The following is a 21,767-nucleotide window of genomic DNA, read 5'->3' on the forward strand; positions in this document are numbered from 1 at the left end:
CATACACAAACGTAAACTCAAAATGGATTAAAGATCTAAATGTAAGGCCAGACACTATCAAACTCTTAGAGGAAAACATAGGCAGAACACGCTATGACATAAATAACAGCAATATCCTTTTTGACCCACCTCCTAGAGAAATGGAAATAAAAACAAAAATAAACAAATGGGACCTAATGAAACTTAAAAGCTTTTGCACAGCAAAGGAAACCATAAACAAGATGAAAAGACAACCCTCAGAATGGGAAAAAATATTTGCAAATGAAGCAACTGACAAAGGATTAATGTCCAAAATTTACAAGCAGCTCATGCAGCTCAATATCAAAAAAACAAACAACCCAATCCAAAAATGGGCAGAAGACCTAAATAGACATTTCTCCAAAGAAGATGTACAGATTGCCAACAAACACATGAAAGAATGCTCAACATTACTAATCATTAGAGAAATGCAAATCAAAACTACAATGAGGTATCACCTCACACCAGTCAGAATGGCCATCATCAAAAACTCTAGAAACAATAAATGCTGGAGAGGGTGTGGAGAAAAGGGAACCCTCTTACACTGTTGGTGGGAATGTAAATTGATACAGCCACTATGGAGAACAGTATGGAGGTTCCTTAAAAAACTAAAAATAGAACTACCATATTACCCAGCAATCCTACTACTGGACATATACCCTGAGAAAACCATAATTCAAAAAGAGTCATGTACCACAATGTTCATTGCAGCTGTATTTACAATAGCCAGGACATGGAAGCAACCTAAGTGTCCACTGACAGATGAATGGATAAGGACGATGTGGCACATATAGGCAATGGAATATTACTCAGCCATAAAAAGAAACGAAATTGAGTTATTTGTAGTGAGGTGGATGGACCTAGAGTCTGTCATACAGAGTGAAGTAAGTCAGAAAGAGAAAAACAAACACCGTATGCTAACACATATATATGGAATCTAAGGAAAAAAAAAAAAAGGTCATGAAGAACCTAGTGGCAAGAAGGGAATAAAGACACAGACCTACTAGAGAATGGACTTGAGGATATGGGGAGGGGGAAGGGTAAGCTGGGACGAAGTGAGAGAGTGGCATGGACTTATATATACTACCAAATGTAAAATAGATAGCTAGCGGGAAGCAGCCGCATAGCACAGGGAGATCAGCTTGGTGCTTTGTGACCACCTAGAGGGGTGGGATAGGGAGGGTGGAAGGGAGACACAAGAGGGAGGAGATATGGGGATATATGTATATGTATAGCTGATTCACTTTGCTATAAAGCAGAAACTAACACACCATTGTAAAGCAATTATACTCCAATAATGATGTTAACAAAAATAAAATAAAAACCACCACCAAAAAAAAAAAAAAATAAGAGTCATTTAATTGGATGCCATTAATCTAGGCAGTCTCTCATTGTACATTGGCCTGTGATATCCACCTTCGATTGATCTTCAATACTGCAACAACTACCTTAGTTTTCCTAAGACATTACACTTAATTATAAAGGGCCTACCACATCATGTCAAAATTCTGCAAGATATATGACTCCACACACAGTTTGGTCCTATCACACCATATTTTCTACTATTATCCTCAAATAAAACCTCATGTGCCGTGTCATAATAATTAAGAGAATGTAGGCTATGGAGTCAGTCTGTCTTGAGGTTGAGTACTAGCTCCCCTATGTGAGCCTGGGCAAGTTCCTCAACCCCTCTGTGCCTCAGGTGCCTCAGCAGTAGTATGTGGTTAGTTTATGCCTCTGAGGGCTGTTGGGAAGATTAAATGAGATAATACATATAAGACATGTAAACTGTCTGTCATGGAGTAAATGCTATTGTTGTTATCATTATTCCTCCATCATACTGTTCCTCCAATATGCAGTACTTTAAAAGATATGAAACAAATCTATTCTATGGCCCCTGACTTTAAGAAAATTTTAATATAGCTGGGAGGGTGAAGATATACACAATGAGTTGAAGTCATAAAGCAATAGACCTGCCAAACACTAGTGGATCTCGAACTTCTGTCTGACTGTTGGGCAGGGAGGGAGAGACAGGACATGAAACCCAGGGCCCACTCAATGTGGTGAGTCCTCTCTTAAAAGTTAGGACCCCCAAAGGCTACACCTGAAAGCATCAGGGTGGACACAGCTGCTACAAAGAAAGAGGTAGCAAGTAAATCTGCTCATCTGGACCTTGGTGTTGGGTGGAAAGGGGAAGTAAGTCTACTACTATGTAACTACAAGCAAAGCCTTGAACAGGTTTAAAACCTGAAAAAACACAAACTAAGATTTTAAAGTGGTCCAGGATTCATAGTGACCTCAGGTAAATGGCAGAAACAAGGGCAAATCTTTGCAAATGCTCTCTGAAGAAATTGCCATAGATTAAGTTCTGAGGAATGAGAGTTAATAGTCAAAACCCACAAGGCACATGTGGAAACATTTTAAGCAAGAGCCTGCAGAATCTGACCCATAAAGACAAGAGATGCAGAATTAGACACAATACAAAATAACTATGTTTGGGACGTCCCTGGTGGTCCAGTGGTAAACAATCCGCCTTCCAATGTAGGGGACTCGGGTACGATCCCTGGTCGGGGAACTAAGATCCCACATGCAACTAAGCCCATGCGCCTCAACAAGAGAGAATCCGCACGCCACAACTAGAGGGAAGCCTGAGCGACACAATGAAAGATCCTGCACGCCTCAACAAAGATCCTGCGTGCCACAGCTAAGACCTGACGCAGCCAAAACAAACAAACAAACAAACAAAAGACCCCCCCAAACTTGTAAAGAAAAACAACTATGTTTAATATATCTTAAGAAATAAACATTTGAAAGTATGAGTAAATGACCAAGCTGTTTGAAAAAGCATCTGGACCTCTAAAGATAATTGAGATTTATAACTCAACGAGAGAGGGAAAAAAAATGGATGGGTCAAATGACTCCTTAGACAAAGCTAAAGAGAAATACCAGCAAAGAGGGATATAAATGCAATAATACAGTCCACTTGATTTATTTCCACCCTCTCATTTTGAGCTTTCTATTTATCTTGATTTTCTAATATAAGTCTTCATGAAAAGTTCTGGCCTGAGTGGGACCTCCAAGGAAGAAGGCAACAAGAATTGCTAGTTCAAAGATCTTGAAGAAATCTTTCTGTATAAATCAGAGAGCATTCTTATTGGTAATGGCAAGAAATAAGGTTGCAGAGGCCAATGTGGAACAATGGAAGAAAAATTATGAAGAACTTTTGGAACCTAGAAAGTCAGTTTGAATGGTTCTTAACTCAAAGGCTGGTGAAACACTATGGGTTTTGATCAAAAAGGTGCTTTAAGAAAATTAAACCAGTGGTAGTTCAAGGACCAATTTTTATCCCACCTACTCCTATCCATTTTAAATATTCTAAATATACGATATAAATGGATGTCCACATTTTTCTATTTTCATATAAGTACTTAAATAAGGATAAAAAACAGTATATAAAATTGATTCTATTTTTCTGTTAATTGTTTTTTCATCTTAAACTTTGCTTCTCCAGATTATACAGCTCTCAAGGGCAGAAATGTCTTGTTTTATTTTCCATTATGCTAGCACAGATAAATTCCTCAAGATATTGCTAATTAAAAGTTTTTTACTAGGGACTTCCCTGGTGACACAGTGGTTCACAATCCGCCTGCCAATGCAGGGGACACTGGTTTGATCCCTGGTCTGGGAAGATCCCACATGCCGCGGAGCAACTAAGCCCATGCACCACAACTACTGAGGCCTGTGCTCTAGAGCCTGTGAGCCACAACTCCTGAAGCCCACGCACCTAGAGCCCGTGCTCGGCAACAAGAGAAGCCACTGCAATGAGAAGCCTGCGCACTGCAATGAAGAGTAGCCCCCGCTCGCCGCAACTACAGAAAGCCCGCGTGCAGCAATGAAGACCCAATGCAGCCATAAATAAATAAATAAATAAATTTATAAAAATATTTTACTAATATAAAGTAATGGTAGATTCATATGATCAAATATCACACTGGAAGATTTTATACTGTTAACTGCCACTATACATTAATCCATGTCACCATGCCATGTAAGCTTCTCTAGGAGATAAAACAATAACATCTCCTACTCCATAATTCTCCCTATGCTAGTAAAGGAAAAAAAATGCTGTGAATAAATACTATATGTAGAATAAGTAAATATACATTCCATAGCTGTTAACTCTTTTAACTAATAACTAAGTATACTAAGGTTCAACGATGTCAATTTTTTATATACCAGCTTAAAAGAGTTTGATTAGCTGAGGTATGAAATGTAGAAAGAAAAATGTTAGGAAGATGATATTACCCCCCCAATGCCATTCTCTTCCAAAAAACCAAATCCAAGGTTTTTCCTTCAAAAGCTAAATGTGTAAACCACTATTCAGCAGTAAAGAAAGTAAAATCATAGTTCTTTAAAAATACAGAATTCTTTAAAAAGTTAAAAATTTACCATCTGTCACACTAGATTGATCTTCCTCTCTCTTTTTCTTGTCTTTTTTTTTTCTATCTCCCTTTTGATCTTTATTAATTTCTGTGTTACCTAATTTCAAATTGATAAAGTTAGTTTGACAATTTTTTTCCCCATAGCTTAAGGGTTTAACCATATGGATGACTTTATAAATGATTAAATTATCAACTTAAACAATTCTCACATGTTACCTAAAATCATTAATTGAAATATGATTATGTTCCCCAAGTTAAAAAAGCCTAGTTTTATCAATGTGATTGATCACTAGCGTAAGAGGGACATACTAGAGAAGGTGGAACATAAGTAGAAATTTTATTTCTTACTTGGTTCCTCAAGAAACAAATAATTTCTGAAGCTAAACTGGGAAAATTCCTACTATAGTTAATTTGCTATGTTGAAAAATTATCAGGAGAATGGAGGATTTTAATAAATATTCTATTTCAAACATTCATGAAGTGGAACCCCCTTTTCTCTTCCGGATTAAGGATATTCTTGATTACCTTGCTCCAAATATTTAGACTATCTTAAAACTCTAGAGGTACCTCCATTTTCTGTGGTCTCATTCAAAACAGACCGTTCAAAGGCTTAAACAAAGAGTTACAGACACCAGTTCTTCTATTAACTTTGAGGCAGCAATGGTAGATGGTAACATCCATATTACAAATGATCAACATCTGACTCTGACCAACATTTACAAAGTAAGTAAGGTAAGTTGAACTTGTCTTATTTCATTTATTTTTTTAAGATCCCCAATTAAAATTGTTTCTACGTCTCAGGATGAAATGAATGTTCTAATGCTGCTGTATACAAACAAGCATAAGGAACACTATAGTTCTCTGCTCTTACATAACCTAGGAGATGTAAGTTGCAACATCTCTCAGTGTTAACTTTTTCCCTTTGTGTAAATATTTAATAAAATGTACTGAAGAAAATACAAACACACTAAATAATTAATTTGATCCCCCCCCAAACTTATAAATAACTTTAATTTATGGCAATTTCAGAAGTGGGAAAATCAGCAGAATTGCATTTTATCCCTCACCCCTTTAGGAATCACAGAATTAATGAGTAGTAATAACATCTTACATTTATAAGAGCTCTATGACTTACAAATAACTTCTAATTGAAGTAATTGTAAATTCACACGTGTTTGTAAGAAACAATACAGAGATCCCTTGTACACGTAATTTGATTTGAACACAGAAAATATTAAGAAATACTGAAGACAAAATAGCAGTGATTCAACAAATACAAACTTGAATATCTTTATGGTCATATGTATTTTATTTCTTACAAGTGCTACTTTTGATGTGAAAAGTGAGTTATTAAGCTCATGGTGGAATTATCAATTTATAAAAAATATAAAAATATGGATAGGTTTATTAGAACAATGAGATACTAGCCACAAATCCTTCAATTTAAAAATAACATTTTACAAATATATTGACGTGCCAAAATTGCTCTCATAGCATCATCTATTTATGAAAGCTTTGTTCTTACTACTCAACAAAGTAACATTCAAATCATTTTTAAAGGATTTTCGTCTCCTCAAGTTGCTCTCTCAATACGAGACCAAAAAGATATGGTTTAAAAAAACTGTTTCTTCTAGTACCCCACTATTGAGATACAAACTATCTCAATATGATGAATTATAAATTAATTCCATTTTTCAGAAAGACCACAGGGAAGTAGAGGCAGTTATGACATGAAAACTGATTTGGAACTTGACACATATATTTTCCTAAAGACATAATGAGTATGTTCCTAGATTAGTCCCTAAAAGCATATTAATTTCACAATTGCTGAAACACATTCCTGATAGAATTATTTCTGTCATCCTAACCATAAATTACAGAGCATTTCCTCATCTGTGTACCCTTTAACACCTGGTATTTCTGATCTGGTACTTCGTACACAGTGCTCAGGTGAGTGACCACATTATTAAACCATACCCCTAATGGGGGACATTTAAGTAGCTTCCTTGAGGTTCTGTTTTAAATAACAACAACAACGAATTTATGTATAGTCTTTGATTATTCAGGCTAGTCACAGGATTTGGTAATCTTTCTTCAGAAGACAAGTTCATAAAAGAAGAGACTGACAGAAATAGTTAAATAGACATTCATTAAATACCTAGAAAAAAATTTTTTAAAGTATTTAAGTATTATTAAAAAAATAAATCTCACCTGAAAGAACTCACATTTTAAAATGAAAATGCAATCTTAAAATTTTCAAATTAGTCAATCAATTTTATTGTCAGCCAATAAAGTTCTATCAACTAAAGGGCAATTCAAAAGCATTTAAAATATAACTAATATTTTGAATTAAAAACAGATACTTACCAAGTGGCGCTTTGAGAAAACGCCGCTCAATGCCCTGCTCTATTTGAAAGAGTGCCATTGCAAGATAATGAACCACGTTGCTTACTGACTGCGGTGTACTTCCATTAGTTGAGACAGTACTTGGAGATTCTGTTTTTATGCCCAAAAGTCTACAATTAAAACATTGAACAGTGAGCACAGGGATTATCTTATTCCCCATAGCACCACACATAAAGTTTTGTTAAGAGCAAGTCTTCAATCGAATCCACAAAATAAAGAATAGGCAATTAAGGAATACTTGAAAAATACTCCCAGTTTAAATCTGTCATATCTACAGCCACATATAACAAGGATCTTCAGTGGTTACAAATATTAAGGTCCTCACAATAAGATTTTAAAACAATTTTTTGAAGAAAAAGAAACATTTACTTTAAAAAAAAAAAGTATAAAATGGCAAGGAAAAGTGATGATTACTTTAGAAAATCCTTTTTGTACCTGTCTTTTACTATGACCTTTGCTTGCTCATCAATTTCCATCTCCTCTACATCTTCATTCACAGTTTTAATTATACCATTTTCCTTGTTCTCTTCATTTAACAGCTCATACCGCCCACTTTCTAATGCTGATCTCCAGACGTTTCGGTCTGTAACCTGTAACAAAACCCAAATTTACTAACCCTGAAAAATGACATATACTGTTCCTAAGAAATATGAGGTTCAATGTACATATGAAAAAGTCATGAATATTCTAGAACAGATTGTGAATCAAAAAGGGATCTAAAAATAAGGTTACTAAGTGGCCAAAATGGAATTCGTATCATTCATAGATGGAAGCTTTAATACCTTACTCTCTATATAGTGAAATCATAAACAATTCTAAGATTGGTCACCTGACAGTAGCAAAAAAGTGACAGATGATAGCAAAGGAATGAACAGAACACACATACCAAGCATGAATTACTTACAGATTTTAAAAAGGTAACAAAGAAACCAATAAACAAACCAGACTCAGCAGAGGAGGCAGGAGCTAGTCAAGGAAGAAGAAAATATCCTTACACATTTCAACATCTCGGATGAAAATGCCATAAAACAGATACTTTTTAAACACCAAAAGTTAATATTAAAAAAGGTCAATTATGTTCATTAAATTCTGTTTAAGAAAGCAGATAGTCATATAGCATATTTAAGAAAGATTTTCTATCTATATATAAACAATTTGATACAGGGGAATAAAGTTAGTTTTCATAAAAAATATATCACTTCCTGGTATTTATTCAGAACACACATGCCTTGACTATATCAAATAAATTAACAAATATGGCCAAAATTCTGGTAATTAGGCAAATTTAAAATGGGAACAGGTACAAACCTTGATTGCTCCTAATGTTCCTTGGTAAATTCTGTCTTCAATATCCAAAAGAAAATCTCTCAGCCTCAACTCAAGCTGCCTTTCTGCAGACATCTGAGATGGATCATATGCATTGGAAGATCTTCCCCGACTATATGTAGGTTTGCTATCAGTTTGAGGTTTGTCTGAAATAGTTATCAAATATCTTTATTATTATTTTCTCATTAAAAAATACAGTTACTCATCTGACTGTATGATTGTGAGACAATGGATATAAAAACACTCAGTAAATCCTCAAGTGTGGGGGGAAAAAAAAAAAGGAGAAAATGTTTGCACATCATTTATCTGATAAGTGATTTGTATCTAGAATATGTAAAGAACTCTTACAACTCAATAAAAAGACAAATAATAGAACTAAAAAATGAGCAAAGGATCTGAACACACTTTTCTTTCTTTCTTTTTTTTTGGCTGTGTTGCGAGGCTCGCGGGATCTTAGTTTGCCAACCAGGGGCCCACAACAGCGAAAGCTCTGAGTCCTAACCACTGGACCGCCAGGGAATTCCCCTGAACACACTTTTCTTTAAGGAAGATATACAAATGGCCAATAAGACCATGAGAAGATGCTCAAGATCATTAGTCATTTGGGAAATACACATCAAAATCACAATGAGATACCACTTCACACCTCTAGAATGGCTAGAATCAAAAAGTCAGATAATAACAAGTGTTGACAGGGACATGGAGAAATTTTAACCCTCAATATAAAATGGTGAGCCACTTTAGGAAACAGTCTGGAAGTTCCTCAAATGATTAAACAGAATTACCATACGATCCAGTAATTTCACTCTTAGGTATATACCCAAGAGAAATGAAAACATGTGTCAGCAAAAATTTGTACACAAATGTTTATAGCAGCATTATCTGTAACAGCCAAGAGGTGGAAACAACAGAAATGTCCATCAACTAACATATGGATGAATAAAATGTAGTATACAATGAACATTAATTGGCCATAAAAAGGAATGAAGTACAACTTAAATGAACCTTGAAAACATTATGCTAAATGAAAGTCAATCACAAAAGACCATATACTACATGACACCAGTCACATAAAATATTCAAACAAGGAAATTTACAGTGACAGAAAATAGATTTGTGGTTGCTTAGGTCTACGGGGGTGGCAGCTAAAGGGTATGGGATTTCTTTCTGAGATGATGAAAATGTTCTAAAATTGACTGTGTGATGGTTGCACATATCTAAGAATATACAAAAAAACCACTGAATTGTACGCTTTAAATGGGTGAATTGTACAGTGTTATGAATTAAAATCTCAGCTTTAAAGCTGTTAAAGAATTGTGATCAACAGTTTTTAATCCTGAAGAGAATTAAAGTAGTCATGGTAATAATATGACCCTAAATTTAAGAGTTCTCTACCTAGAAAATTTCACCTAAAAATGCCTTACTGCTAAAATTTACACCTAAAAATGCCTTACTGCTTTCTCTTATCTGTCATCAATAGACCAGCCATCAAATAAGAAATACTGCTACCTGATCTGTCCTTGCAGCCCATCTCCAAAGGCGTGATCACTAATGGAACCTGTCCCTGGACCCTCAGCCAAAACCTTCAGTGAGTGACCTCACTCACTATTAGATCTCAAAAACCGATGGTAACCTTAGTGCCTCAGGTGTTCAATCTACTGGTCAAGGAATGAGATCAGGAAGAGTACGTAACTGCTCACATCGTCAGCTGTGTTTCTCATAATCCAAACGGAAGCCAGTGGAATCTAGAAAACCTTATTTCTCTAACTGGCAAACTTTCCCTAACTTAGGAACTGAGAGCATAGTCCAAATGAAAGAGAAGTTGTTTTAAACACAGCTCTAATAGTTTGAAAAATGTTTAATCCTGAGCCAGAGATTATTGGGAAAGAAAAATAAAGGAAATAGGTTCCATTGAAAATTTACCTGAAAAATGAAATTTCTCTTCAGAAAAACGGGCTAGCTGTGCATATATTCTGCGTTTCTCTTGCAACAAAGTTTCTTTTAAGGCACTTTCTCTATGTCCTCTAGAATTAAGAGCTTCAATAAGCTGGTCCAGCTGTTCACAAGAACTGTAAAAGCACCACCGATTTGGCTTATGCACTGGTTTTGGCAGCTGCACAGAATCATCACACGGACCTTGGTCAATGCTGGAGGTAGATTCAGACATCAAAGAATCTCCAGTTTTAGTGGATACCTGAGGATCTTGAGACTGTACATTATCCTGAAATGATGAAGGCCTCGGCAACAGCATGTCTTCAGTGAGACCAGAATAATCCTCTTCAATAAACAATCCAGGAATAGAAGGGAAAATCCAATACCGCCTATACATGCGGTCGCGGCCCAAGGGAAAGATATTGGTACATGCTATGGCACTTTGGATTTTTTCTAAGAGCTCTTTCTCTTTTCGCTGGTGTTCCTGTTTTAAAGCTTCTTCCTCATCAGCAGTAAGAGGCTCTCTTGTTACACAGCTGACCTCTTCTTGCCTTGTACATTCTTTAAATCCATTTTGTCCCCTTCTCCCTATAATCGAAACAACCTTTGATCACCATCATCATACTTTAAATTTTCATTAGAAAAATACGATACAAGCTACCCCAAGTTACTATACGTTTTGGACTGAACTGTATGCGCCACCCCCCATACCCCCAATTCATAGGTTGAAGTTCTAAACCCCAATGTGACTAAATTTGGAGACAGGGCCTTTAACGAGGTGATTAAGGTTAAATGAGATCATAAGGGCAGGGCCCTAATCCGACAGGACTGGTGTCTTTAAGGAAGAGAGACCAGAGCTCCCTCTCCACTTGTGGGCACAGAGGAAAGGTCATGTGAGGACACAGTGAGAAGGTGCTATCACCAGCTGAGAGAGGCCTCACCAGAAATCAACCCTGCTGGCACCTTGATCTTGTACTTCCAGCCTCCAGAACTGTGATGAAATAAATTTGTTGTTTAAGCCACCCAGTCTGTAATATTTTGTTATGATAGCATGAATAGACTAATATACTATGTTAATAAGAAACTGGCACACTTAAATATGAAGGGACACACAAAAATCTTCCATCTCCATACTGGAGAGTGTGGGCACAGTCTGTTAGTTATTTTGCAACATACATTCAGTCCTTCCTCTAAGGCAGGAGTTAGCAAACTACTTTTGTAAAGGGCTAGCTAGTAAATATTTTAGGCTGTGTGGGTCATATGGTTTTTGTCACAGCTACTCAACTCTGCCACTGTAGCATGAAAGCAGCTATAGACAATATGCAAATGAATGAGCATGGCTATATTCAATAAAAACTTTATTTATGGTCACTGAGTCTGAATTTCATGTAATTTTCACGTCACAAAATATCATTCTTCATAAAATTTTTTCAACTATTTAAAACTGTAAAAACTCTTTTTAGCTCATGGGTAATATTAAAACAGGGGGCAGGGCAGATTTGGCCAATGGGCTATAGTTTACTAACCTTTGCTTTAAGGTAACAGAACCCTTAATTATTAGGCACCTAGCAATCCAAAAGAAGGACAACATTTCCCAGACCCTCTTTCCCTAGTAAACATGGCTACATTAGAAACTACTGGTCAAAGAGGTGGGAGCAGAAGCATTATATGTAACCTCTGGGTTATGCCTCTTTTTCTTCTTTCCCTCTTCCAACTAGATAGAATGGAGACAAGGTGATAAATCATTTTGGAACATGAGGATGGCAGCAAAACCCTAAGGATGACAGTACCAACAAGACAGAAGGAGCCTGGATTCCTGGTGACCTGCCTGGACTTTTATGCTGTGTTGAAGAATTAGACTTCTCTCTTGTTTTAATCATTGTCATATTGCTTAAATGGTTGGGAAGTGTTTCTTCTTTCTATTTCTTTTGCCTGAGTTTGTGTAAGATTGGAATTATCTGCTTCTTTAAAATTTGGCAGAATTCACCATAAAGTTGCCTAGGACTGATGTTTTCCTTATAGGAAGGCTTTTAATACGAATTCAAGATGTTTAATGGTTTAGGACAATTCACATTTTAAATTTTTTCTTTAATCCATTTTTATAATTTGCACTTTTCTAGGATTTTGCTCCTTTTTGGCCTCTATTTTCAAATTTACTGCTATAAAATTGTTATGTTATCCCCTTATCATTAAATTTCTGCTCCATCTGTAGTTATGTTGCTTCCATTTTTAGTCCTAATTTTTTATTGTGACCACCCCCCCCCCCCAAATCAATTTCAACAAAGGTTTATCCAGTTTGTGTCTTTTTCAAAGAACCAACTTTTGGCTTTGTTGTTCTTCTCTATTGAAGTTTTATCTTCTATTAATTTCTACTCATATCTACTGTTTCCTTATATTTGGGGAGATTATTCCAGTTTCTACCTCTAACTTCTTAAATGAATGCCTAGGCTCAATTTGCCTTTCTTCTTTCCTAATTTGCATTAAAGCTATATAAACTTTCCTTTAAATAGAGGGACTGTATCCAACAAGTGTTAATATGCAGTATTAATTGGTTTTAAATATTTTCTAATTTCCATTAGGGTTTCTCCTTTGACCCATTACTTGGAAGTTTGTTTTAAACTCTAATAATATGAGGTTTATTTGCTTTGGATTTCTAAATCAACTGCATTGTAATCAGACAGTACAGCCTCCATGATACAAGAGATTTTCTGTCTACTTACAATAACCATTTAGAAAATAAAGCAAAAAAAGAAAAGATACCATCCAAATTAGAGGCACAGAATAAACTTAAGGATCTCCTTAATAGTTATCAAATGAAGACGGTTAGAGATCCTCAGAAGTAATTTGTACCAAGCTTTCAAAAAAATGTATTTCCTTTGATCCAGCAATTTATGAAATTATTTTACGGCAGCAGAGATATCCATTCCCAGCAATATGACACCAATTACAAGCATTACTGATCTCTTGTACCTCTAGCAACTAAGAGGCATTCAATGCATGTAGAATGAGTATGTTATAGAATAAAAATTTCTATTTGGTCAATATAAAGTAGTAAATATGAAAACTCAACAAACACACCTCGGAATCTCAAATGGAAGCAATCTAATATATATTTCAGAATAGTGAATTAATAAAATGCCTTATCAATTAAAAACAAGCAAGAATGCCCTAAAGAAATTCTGTATTACCCCTTCTGCTTCTTTTATGTGCTCCTGGGTCATCTTCATCCTCAGTAACTGTGTCTTGATCTTGTTCCTTTTGCTCTATTTCTTTGCTCTCAGTGCTAGTATCAAAATCTTCCCTTTCTTCCTCCCTTAAGGATGAAAACAAAAATTATATTCATTAATGAATATATACTTCCATGCATGAAATATTTATTGCCTGCGTATGAAGTGCCAGGCATTATGCTTAGGAAGTAGTGAACGAGATAACACAGAGTTTACAGTCTTGCAGAGAAAACAGATAATTATATAAATCATTGTAAAATTAAAATATGTAATAAATACTAAAAAAGGAGAAGTTCAAAATGCTATGAAAGCATTTCCAGGAGAACCAAATCTAGTCTCAGGGATCAAGAGAGGCTTTGCTTAAAGAAGTGACATATAAACTGCGAGACTATGGGGACTGGGGAGGGGTAAGGCGGCAGGTAAGAAGAAATCTTCATCTCTAGCAGAGGGGACAACATGCTAAGGCACTGAGCTCAAAGGAAAAGGAAGGAGCTTATAATTTTGAGAAGGTGTAAACAAAAAAGAAGTAATTCAAGATATGAATGAGAAAAAGCAGGGCTAGGTCATACTGGGCCTTGTAAGGCATCATTCAAAACGCAATGGGGAAAAAAAAAAAAAAAAAAGCAATGGGAAAAACGTGGACGAGTTTAGAAAAGGGAAATGACATGATTAGAAGGCACTTTTGCTGCTATGTGGAAAATCATTTGAGAGAGAAAGTAGATGAGGGGAGACCAGTAAAGAGGTCACTGTAATAGTCCAGGTAGCTGGCTGGGAGGTGATGGTGGCTCAGAGTATAAAGGAGATAAATAGACAAACAGTGGAGGAGGAAAGCAGACAAACTTCAGATATAATAAGTAGGAAGAATGAGCACAATATGGATGTTTTATCTAATCCACTATATTGTTCAAATCAAAACTAAAGTTGTATGAAACCTGAGTTAATTCTACCATTTATGTTCTACATTCAAAGACAGTTTTGTAAACTCAAATGTATTCAGGAACCAGAGAGATAATGTAAATAAGTGAGGCTAGATGAGTACAAAAAATATGAAGTGGTGGGATCTGTAACATGCCTATTTTCCCTTTTTAATAATTTGAGATATCACAAGGAAAAAAAATTTGTAACTATGTGAGGTGATGAATATTAATGAAACTATGGTCATCATTTCACAATATATGCATTTATCAAATCATTGTTTTGTATACCTTAAATGAATACAATATTTTATGTCAATTACATCTCAATATAATTGGAAAAAGTTTATAAAACGTAAAAAAAATTGAGAGATAATTCACATACTGTAAAAATCACCATTTTAAAGTGTACAATTCAGTGGTTTTTAGTAATATTAACAAGGTTATACAATCATTGCCTCTATCTAATTCCAGAAGATTTTCACCATCCCAAAAGAAAAACCACATAGCCATTTTCATTTCCTCTTCCCCCAATGCCCCTGGTAACCACTCATCTACTTTCTGCTATGGATTTGCCTATTCTGGACTTTTCCTATAAATGGAATCATATAATACATGGCCTTTTGTGACTGACTAGCTTCTTTCACTTAGCATAATATGTTCATCCATGTTGTAGCATGTATCAGAATTCCATTCCTTTTATTGCTGAATAACATTCTGCTATATGGATATACCACAGAAGGAATATATCATTTTGTTTATCTATTCATCAACTGATAGACATTTGGGTTGTTACCATTTTTTGGCTATTAAGAATAACGCTGCTATGAACTTTCGTGTATACATTTTTAAGTGAATGTATGTTCTTAATTCTCTTGGGTATATACCTAGGAGTGGAACTGCTGGTCACATGGTAACATATGGTTTAAATTGTTTGATGAACTGCCAAACTTATCCAAATCAGCCACACCATTTTACACATCCCTGTGAGCAATGTATGAGAGTTCTAATTCTTTCATATTCTCACCAACATATGTTACTGTCCCTCAGTTGAATTATAGCCATCCTAGTAAGCGTGAAGTAGTATCTCATTGCAGTTTTGATATAAGTTTCCCTAATGACTAATGATGTTGAGCATCTTTTTATGAGCTTCATGTATATCTTCTTTGGAGAAATGTCCATTAAAATCCTTTGCCCATTTTTTAAATTGGGCTGTCTTTTTACTGTCGAGTTGTATGAGTTCTTTATATATTCTGGACGTCAGACCATCATCAGATATATAATTTGCAAAAATTTTGTCCCATTCTCTGGGTTGCTTTTTTTTATTTTCTTGATAGTGTTCTTTGAAGCACGGAAGTTTTCAAATTTGGTGAAGTCTATCTATTTTTTCTTTGGTTGCTTGTACTTTAGGTGTCATATCTATTAACTTTCTTAAGGTATCCAAATAAATTCCTTAAAGTATTACTGATGGCCATATAAAATACAACTGATGCAAGTTTGTGACCTATGATCTTAAGATGTAATAGGTATTTTTACATCAAAGTATAATCGAAAGTCAATACACTAAATTTGGAATACTGAGATTTTTAGAACTTCCTTGGCAGATTTTATTTAAAAATGATTATTTCTGCTAAATTTGAATATGATTTGCCATCTATAGTATGGGAAAAATTCCGACTTGTCTTCACAGCCAATCTTCATCCCTAATATGCTGAAATGCAATGAAATACTTAGGCAGTCACTAAATTATTTAAGATGCTGACATCCTCTCCCTACACCTTCTACCAGAAGCTCCAATCTCATCTCTATTCCTCAAAAGGCTTGAAGGAGCTCTGTAAACACAGTGTACAACTGTGATGATGATGGTGGAGAGGAGAGATCCTACTAGTAATGCTAGAAACTGGTTAACAATAGCCTATTGAAAGTTTTCTGGGAAATTATAATTTATAACATTAATTCTATGAGAAAATGAGTTCTAGATTCCCTAGAAGTGCTTTTTTTTTTCTTTTTAAACATAACACATGTATATCTGAGGACTGTCTGTATGTAAATTTCATAGGCTTGCTGACACTATCATATGTTTTCTAAAACTTTTGAAAGCATTTTAAGAGTTTAAGGTGCTGATTTTTATTCTTTATGTGATCCAGATAAGCAGTGTAATTCAAACCATACCCAACAGATATATCTGCAACTGAATTTCTTCGCTCATCTTCCTTTAGTTTTTCTTGTTTCTCCTTCATTTTTTGTTCTTGCTCCTTAAGTTTTTCTTCTTTCCTTTTACGAATTCTGAAAGTTAAAATAAAATATTATAGTCTATCTGATACTTTTAACTTTTAGTATCTTGCCTTTAATCATAAAATTATAGAAAATGCTCCAAATGTTATCACAAAACCATAAAGTAGTTAATCTATTCATAACCTCTCAGTGTGAGCCAATGCCACACTGCAGCCCAACATGGTTTCAGATGTAAAGAAATAAACAGCTTTCATTAGCACAACTGACTATAATTATTTCTTACCTAGCAGCTGCTTCTTCCCTCTCTTTTCGATGTTGTTCTGCTTTTAACTCCCGAAACTCCTGCTTTGCCTGCCGTAATATGTCAACATAATCTTCAATGAAATCCCTAGTAGAAACTAGGGTCAGTAGTTTCCCACAGAGAGCATGAAGTATCTTCATTTTTTCTCCTGTCAAAAATTGGTAAATAACTTCTGGATTATCAATGACAAGAAAAATTTTAATTTGTGGCTCAATGTGAAAATGTTTAATAAAGACCAGGGAAAAGTTTCTTAAGATCAAACATGCCAATGGCATGTACGGAAAAAAAGCAACTTTGAATCCAATTAACAGTTATGTGATAGACAAGGCATTTCAAATACTAATGACTACCTTATATACTAATTAAACAGACATGAAAAATTTTCTAATTGCAAAGAATTAATTTTCAAGTTTTAATTTTCAGGCTCATGTATGAAGTTCAAATCAAAACTAAGTTATAACCACATGAATTAAAAACAAAAAAAGGCAATACGCAAATTGCTACTCTGAAAAGACTGCATAAAAACACTACTATAAATTATAAAAGTTATATGTTAGATCAACTATATCTCAATAAAAAAAATTTTTTTAACTATATGAATCTTAGGAATTAGGTACCCTTATTATATGTTCTATTAAGCATATTAAATTCAATTCTATATATTTGTACATTATAATTTTTTATTTAGAAAAAGGGAAAAATAACTTCATCTTATTTTTACACATTGTGCCTCATATGTAAACTTGAGGCACAAACACTCAAATGAATATTAGAATTTTGCAGCTACAGCTTAAATTTCTGATATACTAATAAGTAAAAGTGAAAGCTAGCTACTTCTCACTTATCCTTCTAAACTTAGTAGATGTAGTAAACTAACCACAATTTGTTTGGTTTTTTTTTTTGGCCTCACCACGCAGCATGTGGGATCCTAGTCCCCAACCAGGGATTGAACCCACGCCCCCCGCAGTGGAAGCGCGGAGCCCTAACCACTGGACTGCCAGGGAAGTCCCCATAAATTTTTAAAGTAACAGAAAATCCAAATAGAAAAAGAAAAAAATCATAAATAATTAAAGCTAATATGAATAACAACAGTAGTTAATTTACATCACTGTATTCCAACAATTTTTTTTTAAAGACTGCTTTCTCTCTCTTTTTTTTTAAATAAATTTATCTATTTATTTTTGGCTGTGTTGGGTCTTCGTTGCTGTGCGCGGGCTTTCTCTAGTTGCGGCGAGTGGAAGCTACTTTTCGTTGCGGTGCGTGGGCTTCTCATTGGGGTGGCTTCTCTTGTTGTGGAGCATGGGCTCTAGGCGTGCAGGCTTCAGTAGCTGTGGCACGCGGGCTCAGTAGTTGTGGCGCACAGGCTTAGTTGCTCCGCAGCATGTGGGATCTTCCCGGATCAGGGCTCGAACCCGTGTCCCCTGCATTGGCAAGTGGATTCTTAACCACTGTGTCACCAGGCAAATCCCTCTCCTTCTCTTTTAAAACTGAATATCACCTAAAATTTTCTCATCAGCTACCAAGTTTTCCGGGCGTAAGAGGATAAGAGGGTAGGAAGTAGGCAGATTATACAAATTCTAACTTGCAAAGTTTACCTGGTGTCAAATCATACACTGAAGTGCTTGACAGTTTCTTCACTAGACTGGGGTTGCTCAAACGAAGCTCCATACAGGCATCATCTGTAGCATCAAATCCTCCTCGTTTTTGATACCTGTACTTTGCATTTGCTGATGTTACATCAGCACCTGAAGCTAAGATGTGTAGTCTGAGGATTTCAGAAAGTGTGCAGCTATCAAGATCCAAGCTTTTCAAACTGCAGCCTATAGTTGTTAAAAATGATATAGTCATTTAGAATATAAACAATAAGTCCTCAGCAATGTAAAATATACCTTTATAAAAATAAAAAAGCAAACAAAAAATAAAACCTACACATACCCTGGTGCAACTGCGGCCATGCAGCTGCCAAAGTTGCAACTGCAGACAGTGCAGATTTTGTGGGGTCTGCATCTTCATCCAAAGCCTCCGTTAAATCTTTAAGGAAATAAATACTTCATTCTAGTGCAAATCAAAGCTTGAATATTTGGGAATAATACCCTTTTAAAATGATGAAAGAAACAGCAAACAGCTTAACATTCAGGAACCTCAAAAGAACCAACACTAGGTACAACAAGCATCCTTCACATTCTGCCTAGTATCCAACTAAAACTATAAATCCTAAGACATGCACTACACACTAATTTTTCCCTTACTTAACAGAGAGAAGACAATTTCCAAGTTGCAAACAAGATGCACATACACATTCCAAAAAAAAAAAAAAAAAAGGTAAAATACACTTTAGAATGAAAAACAAATCTCCTTGCTCAACCATAACTTTAGAAAAGTCTACTTTGAAAATCAGAATCTGTTTGAAGATACCCAAATCTTTTATAAATATTTTAAGGTTGAATCATAACAAAGTATAAGTTGTAATCATCACAAAACCAGCACAGAAAAAGAGCTAAAAGAACTTAAAGACAGTACTGCTGTCACTTAAACAGAGATTTATCCTCTTCATTTAAATTGCTTGTTTTTATTTTGAAAACTTGCCGATCCATGAAACAATAGGAAGATATCCCTGTATTTTCTAAGTAAATTCCTTTAGCTTTGAAAACAGTGCTTAGCCTACAAATAGGACTAAAGAGCAAATCTACTGGCACAAATGTATTTAAACCATTAGGATGTATAATTATTCCTTACATAGATAATAAAATTAAAATGTCACCTATGAAAAAACTTTAAGCTGATAAAAAGCCCTTCTGTTATACCAAAGTACAGCAGACACAGCTTCAGACTAAGAGTCAGATAATGTATATTCTAGTCTTAACTCTGCCAATCCCTAGTTCCTAGTTACGTAGGCTTTAGACCAGTCACTTAATTGGCTTCATTTTTCTTACAGGGGTAAGTCTAGATCAGCAGTTTTCAAATTCTTCAAGTATTTCTTGGAAGTACAATATAAAAGAGATAAAAGATGCCCTTGTTAAAGTAGGGAATAGAGATGACAATCCTGCCCATTCATTTTTCCAACTCTGCTGCAGTAGCACAGAGGAATCCCCGTACAATTTGTAGAGTTCCATGGATTAGAGCTGGAAAATCACTGGGCTAACCTGGTTCTGTGGTTCCTTAACTTTCCACTATATGATTCCCTCCCCAAAGTTCACAAGCTGAAAAAATGAACCTTAGAGAACAGAAGTGCTGTCCTTTACTAAAGGAAAAAGGCGGCTCTGGGATTATGTCTGATTACAGTCATTGACAATTTCATGGCATTTTAAAGCATAAACACTACCACACAGGAGAAGTTATCTGACTAAATGCTACATATATGCATAAGTTATTCCTACCAGGCCATGAATCTAGTCAAAATGACAGACATTATATTCTTCCTCAATAGGGAAATAGTAGACCTAAAACTTTTTCAATTTTCATTTTACATATAAAGCCAAACAAACTTAAAATTAATACAGGCAGTCTAAAATTAACAACAGTCCTAGTTACAGAGCTGTATAAGTGTACTGGTTCTCTTCCTTTGCAGCAATTCAACCTATTTTATCTATAGTAAGTTATAATTTTCCTAGGACAAAGGCCTTAGGAAATGGACAACCAACAAAATGACAGCTTACTTTTAGTTGTGTTTAACATGTTAAAATATGTATTCTTTAACTCAGTTATCCACCAAATTGCACTCTCAAGAAACTGTAAATATCATTCTAGGATTTGCCGAGACAGTCACTCAGGTACATCATACCAAGAGAATATAGCTGAACTGTATATGGCTTGACTATGTGAAACAGATACATTTATCACCATCATAATCTAGAATTAGGTGCACACAATTTCAACACTAAACAATAACATCTCAGCAAATACACAAAACTATTCTGTATAAGGAGAATGCTCTTTTTCCTGTACTTTGAAAGGCACTAAGTTCATGATGTAAGACTAACGAGAGGAATTGATATTTTTAATAGAAGAGTTAAAAAATTGCTGGTCAAAATTTCCAAGATTTGATATAAAAACAGGGAGACCAAAGACCAAAGAAATCAGATGTTCTGGAAGACAGATAATTACTCTTTGCCATATAATAAGGTAATATAACAGTCATTATGAGGCTCTAGGCCAGAGTGCCTGAGTTTTTATCCTGTCACTTTCTTATTAGCCAAATGTCTTTGGGCAAGTTAATTAGACTCCTTAAGACTAAGTTTCTTTGTGTGTAAAAGGCAGAAAATACTTACATCTTCCTCACAAGGGTGGTATGAGGATTAAATGAAACAACGCATATATAGTGTCTTACTAGCTTTGTGGTCACTTACTATCTTTGTGATCTTCAGCAAATAACCTCCCTGAACCTCAGTTTTTTCATCACTAAGATAAATTCATGCTTTTATCTTCTGCCCAATTTCCCGATTTCTCAAAATAGCAAGAAACACCTTACATAATAAGACCAGCTAAAGAGGAAGTAAAAGAATATTCAATCCCATTTGATTATTCAGTGGCTTTCAGGAAGACTATGGAAGAGCTTTTTTGTTTCTGAGATGGGAGAACATATGAAAAATATCCGGGGGAACAGCCTAGGGCCCTTAATGAAACTGAAATAACCATTTAAAATGTGGCCAATAATAATACACAAGTGAGAGAAGGGTGAAATTCCTTGAGTATTTTTTTCTCCCTCCCTAACATTTAAATAGTTTCAAAAAGAGCATTAAAACCTTTATTTAATGGTCAATACATATTCAGAGGTAGACTTTATAGACAGTTCTATATAGGAGTAGAGCTATAAAAATTGCAGATCAAACAAATCATGAATAGAAAATATAATGGCAATACAAACGTCAATATTACATATATTTTTCCTTTACATTAGCTGATTTTCCAATACAATTTCCTTTTGACTCCACTGTTTGTCATCAGGATTTCCAAAACTACAAAATTC

General features: G+C 35.1%; 1 protein-coding gene across 2 annotated transcripts in view; it reads right to left on the reverse strand.

Annotated features, from left to right (window-relative positions):
- BAZ1A (bromodomain adjacent to zinc finger domain 1A) overlaps nt 1-21,767 on the reverse strand; it is a 91,128-nt gene that overhangs the window by 14,072 nt on the left and 55,289 nt on the right. The window contains exons 13-21 of one of the 2 annotated variants that reach the window (XM_059914088.1): nt 18,737-18,832; nt 18,397-18,621; nt 16,784-16,949; nt 16,438-16,551; nt 13,313-13,437; nt 10,116-10,712; nt 8,175-8,338; nt 7,302-7,456; nt 6,828-6,976 (exon numbers count right to left, since the gene is read on the reverse strand). In XM_059914088.1, coding sequence (XP_059770071.1) covers nt 6,828-6,976; nt 7,302-7,456; nt 8,175-8,338; nt 10,116-10,712; nt 13,313-13,437; nt 16,438-16,551; nt 16,784-16,949; nt 18,397-18,621; nt 18,737-18,832 — 1,791 coding nt within the window. The remainder of the gene's footprint in view (nt 1-6,827; nt 6,977-7,301; nt 7,457-8,174; nt 8,339-10,115; nt 10,713-13,312; nt 13,438-16,437; nt 16,552-16,783; nt 16,950-18,396; nt 18,622-18,736; nt 18,833-21,767) is intronic. The other variant, XM_059914087.1, reaches the window with a different exon arrangement.

The sequence above is a fragment of the Balaenoptera ricei genome, chromosome 2 (genome assembly GCF_028023285.1).
Source record: "Balaenoptera ricei isolate mBalRic1 chromosome 2, mBalRic1.hap2, whole genome shotgun sequence".
Classification (NCBI taxonomy): Eukaryota; Metazoa; Chordata; class Mammalia; order Artiodactyla; family Balaenopteridae; genus Balaenoptera; species Balaenoptera ricei.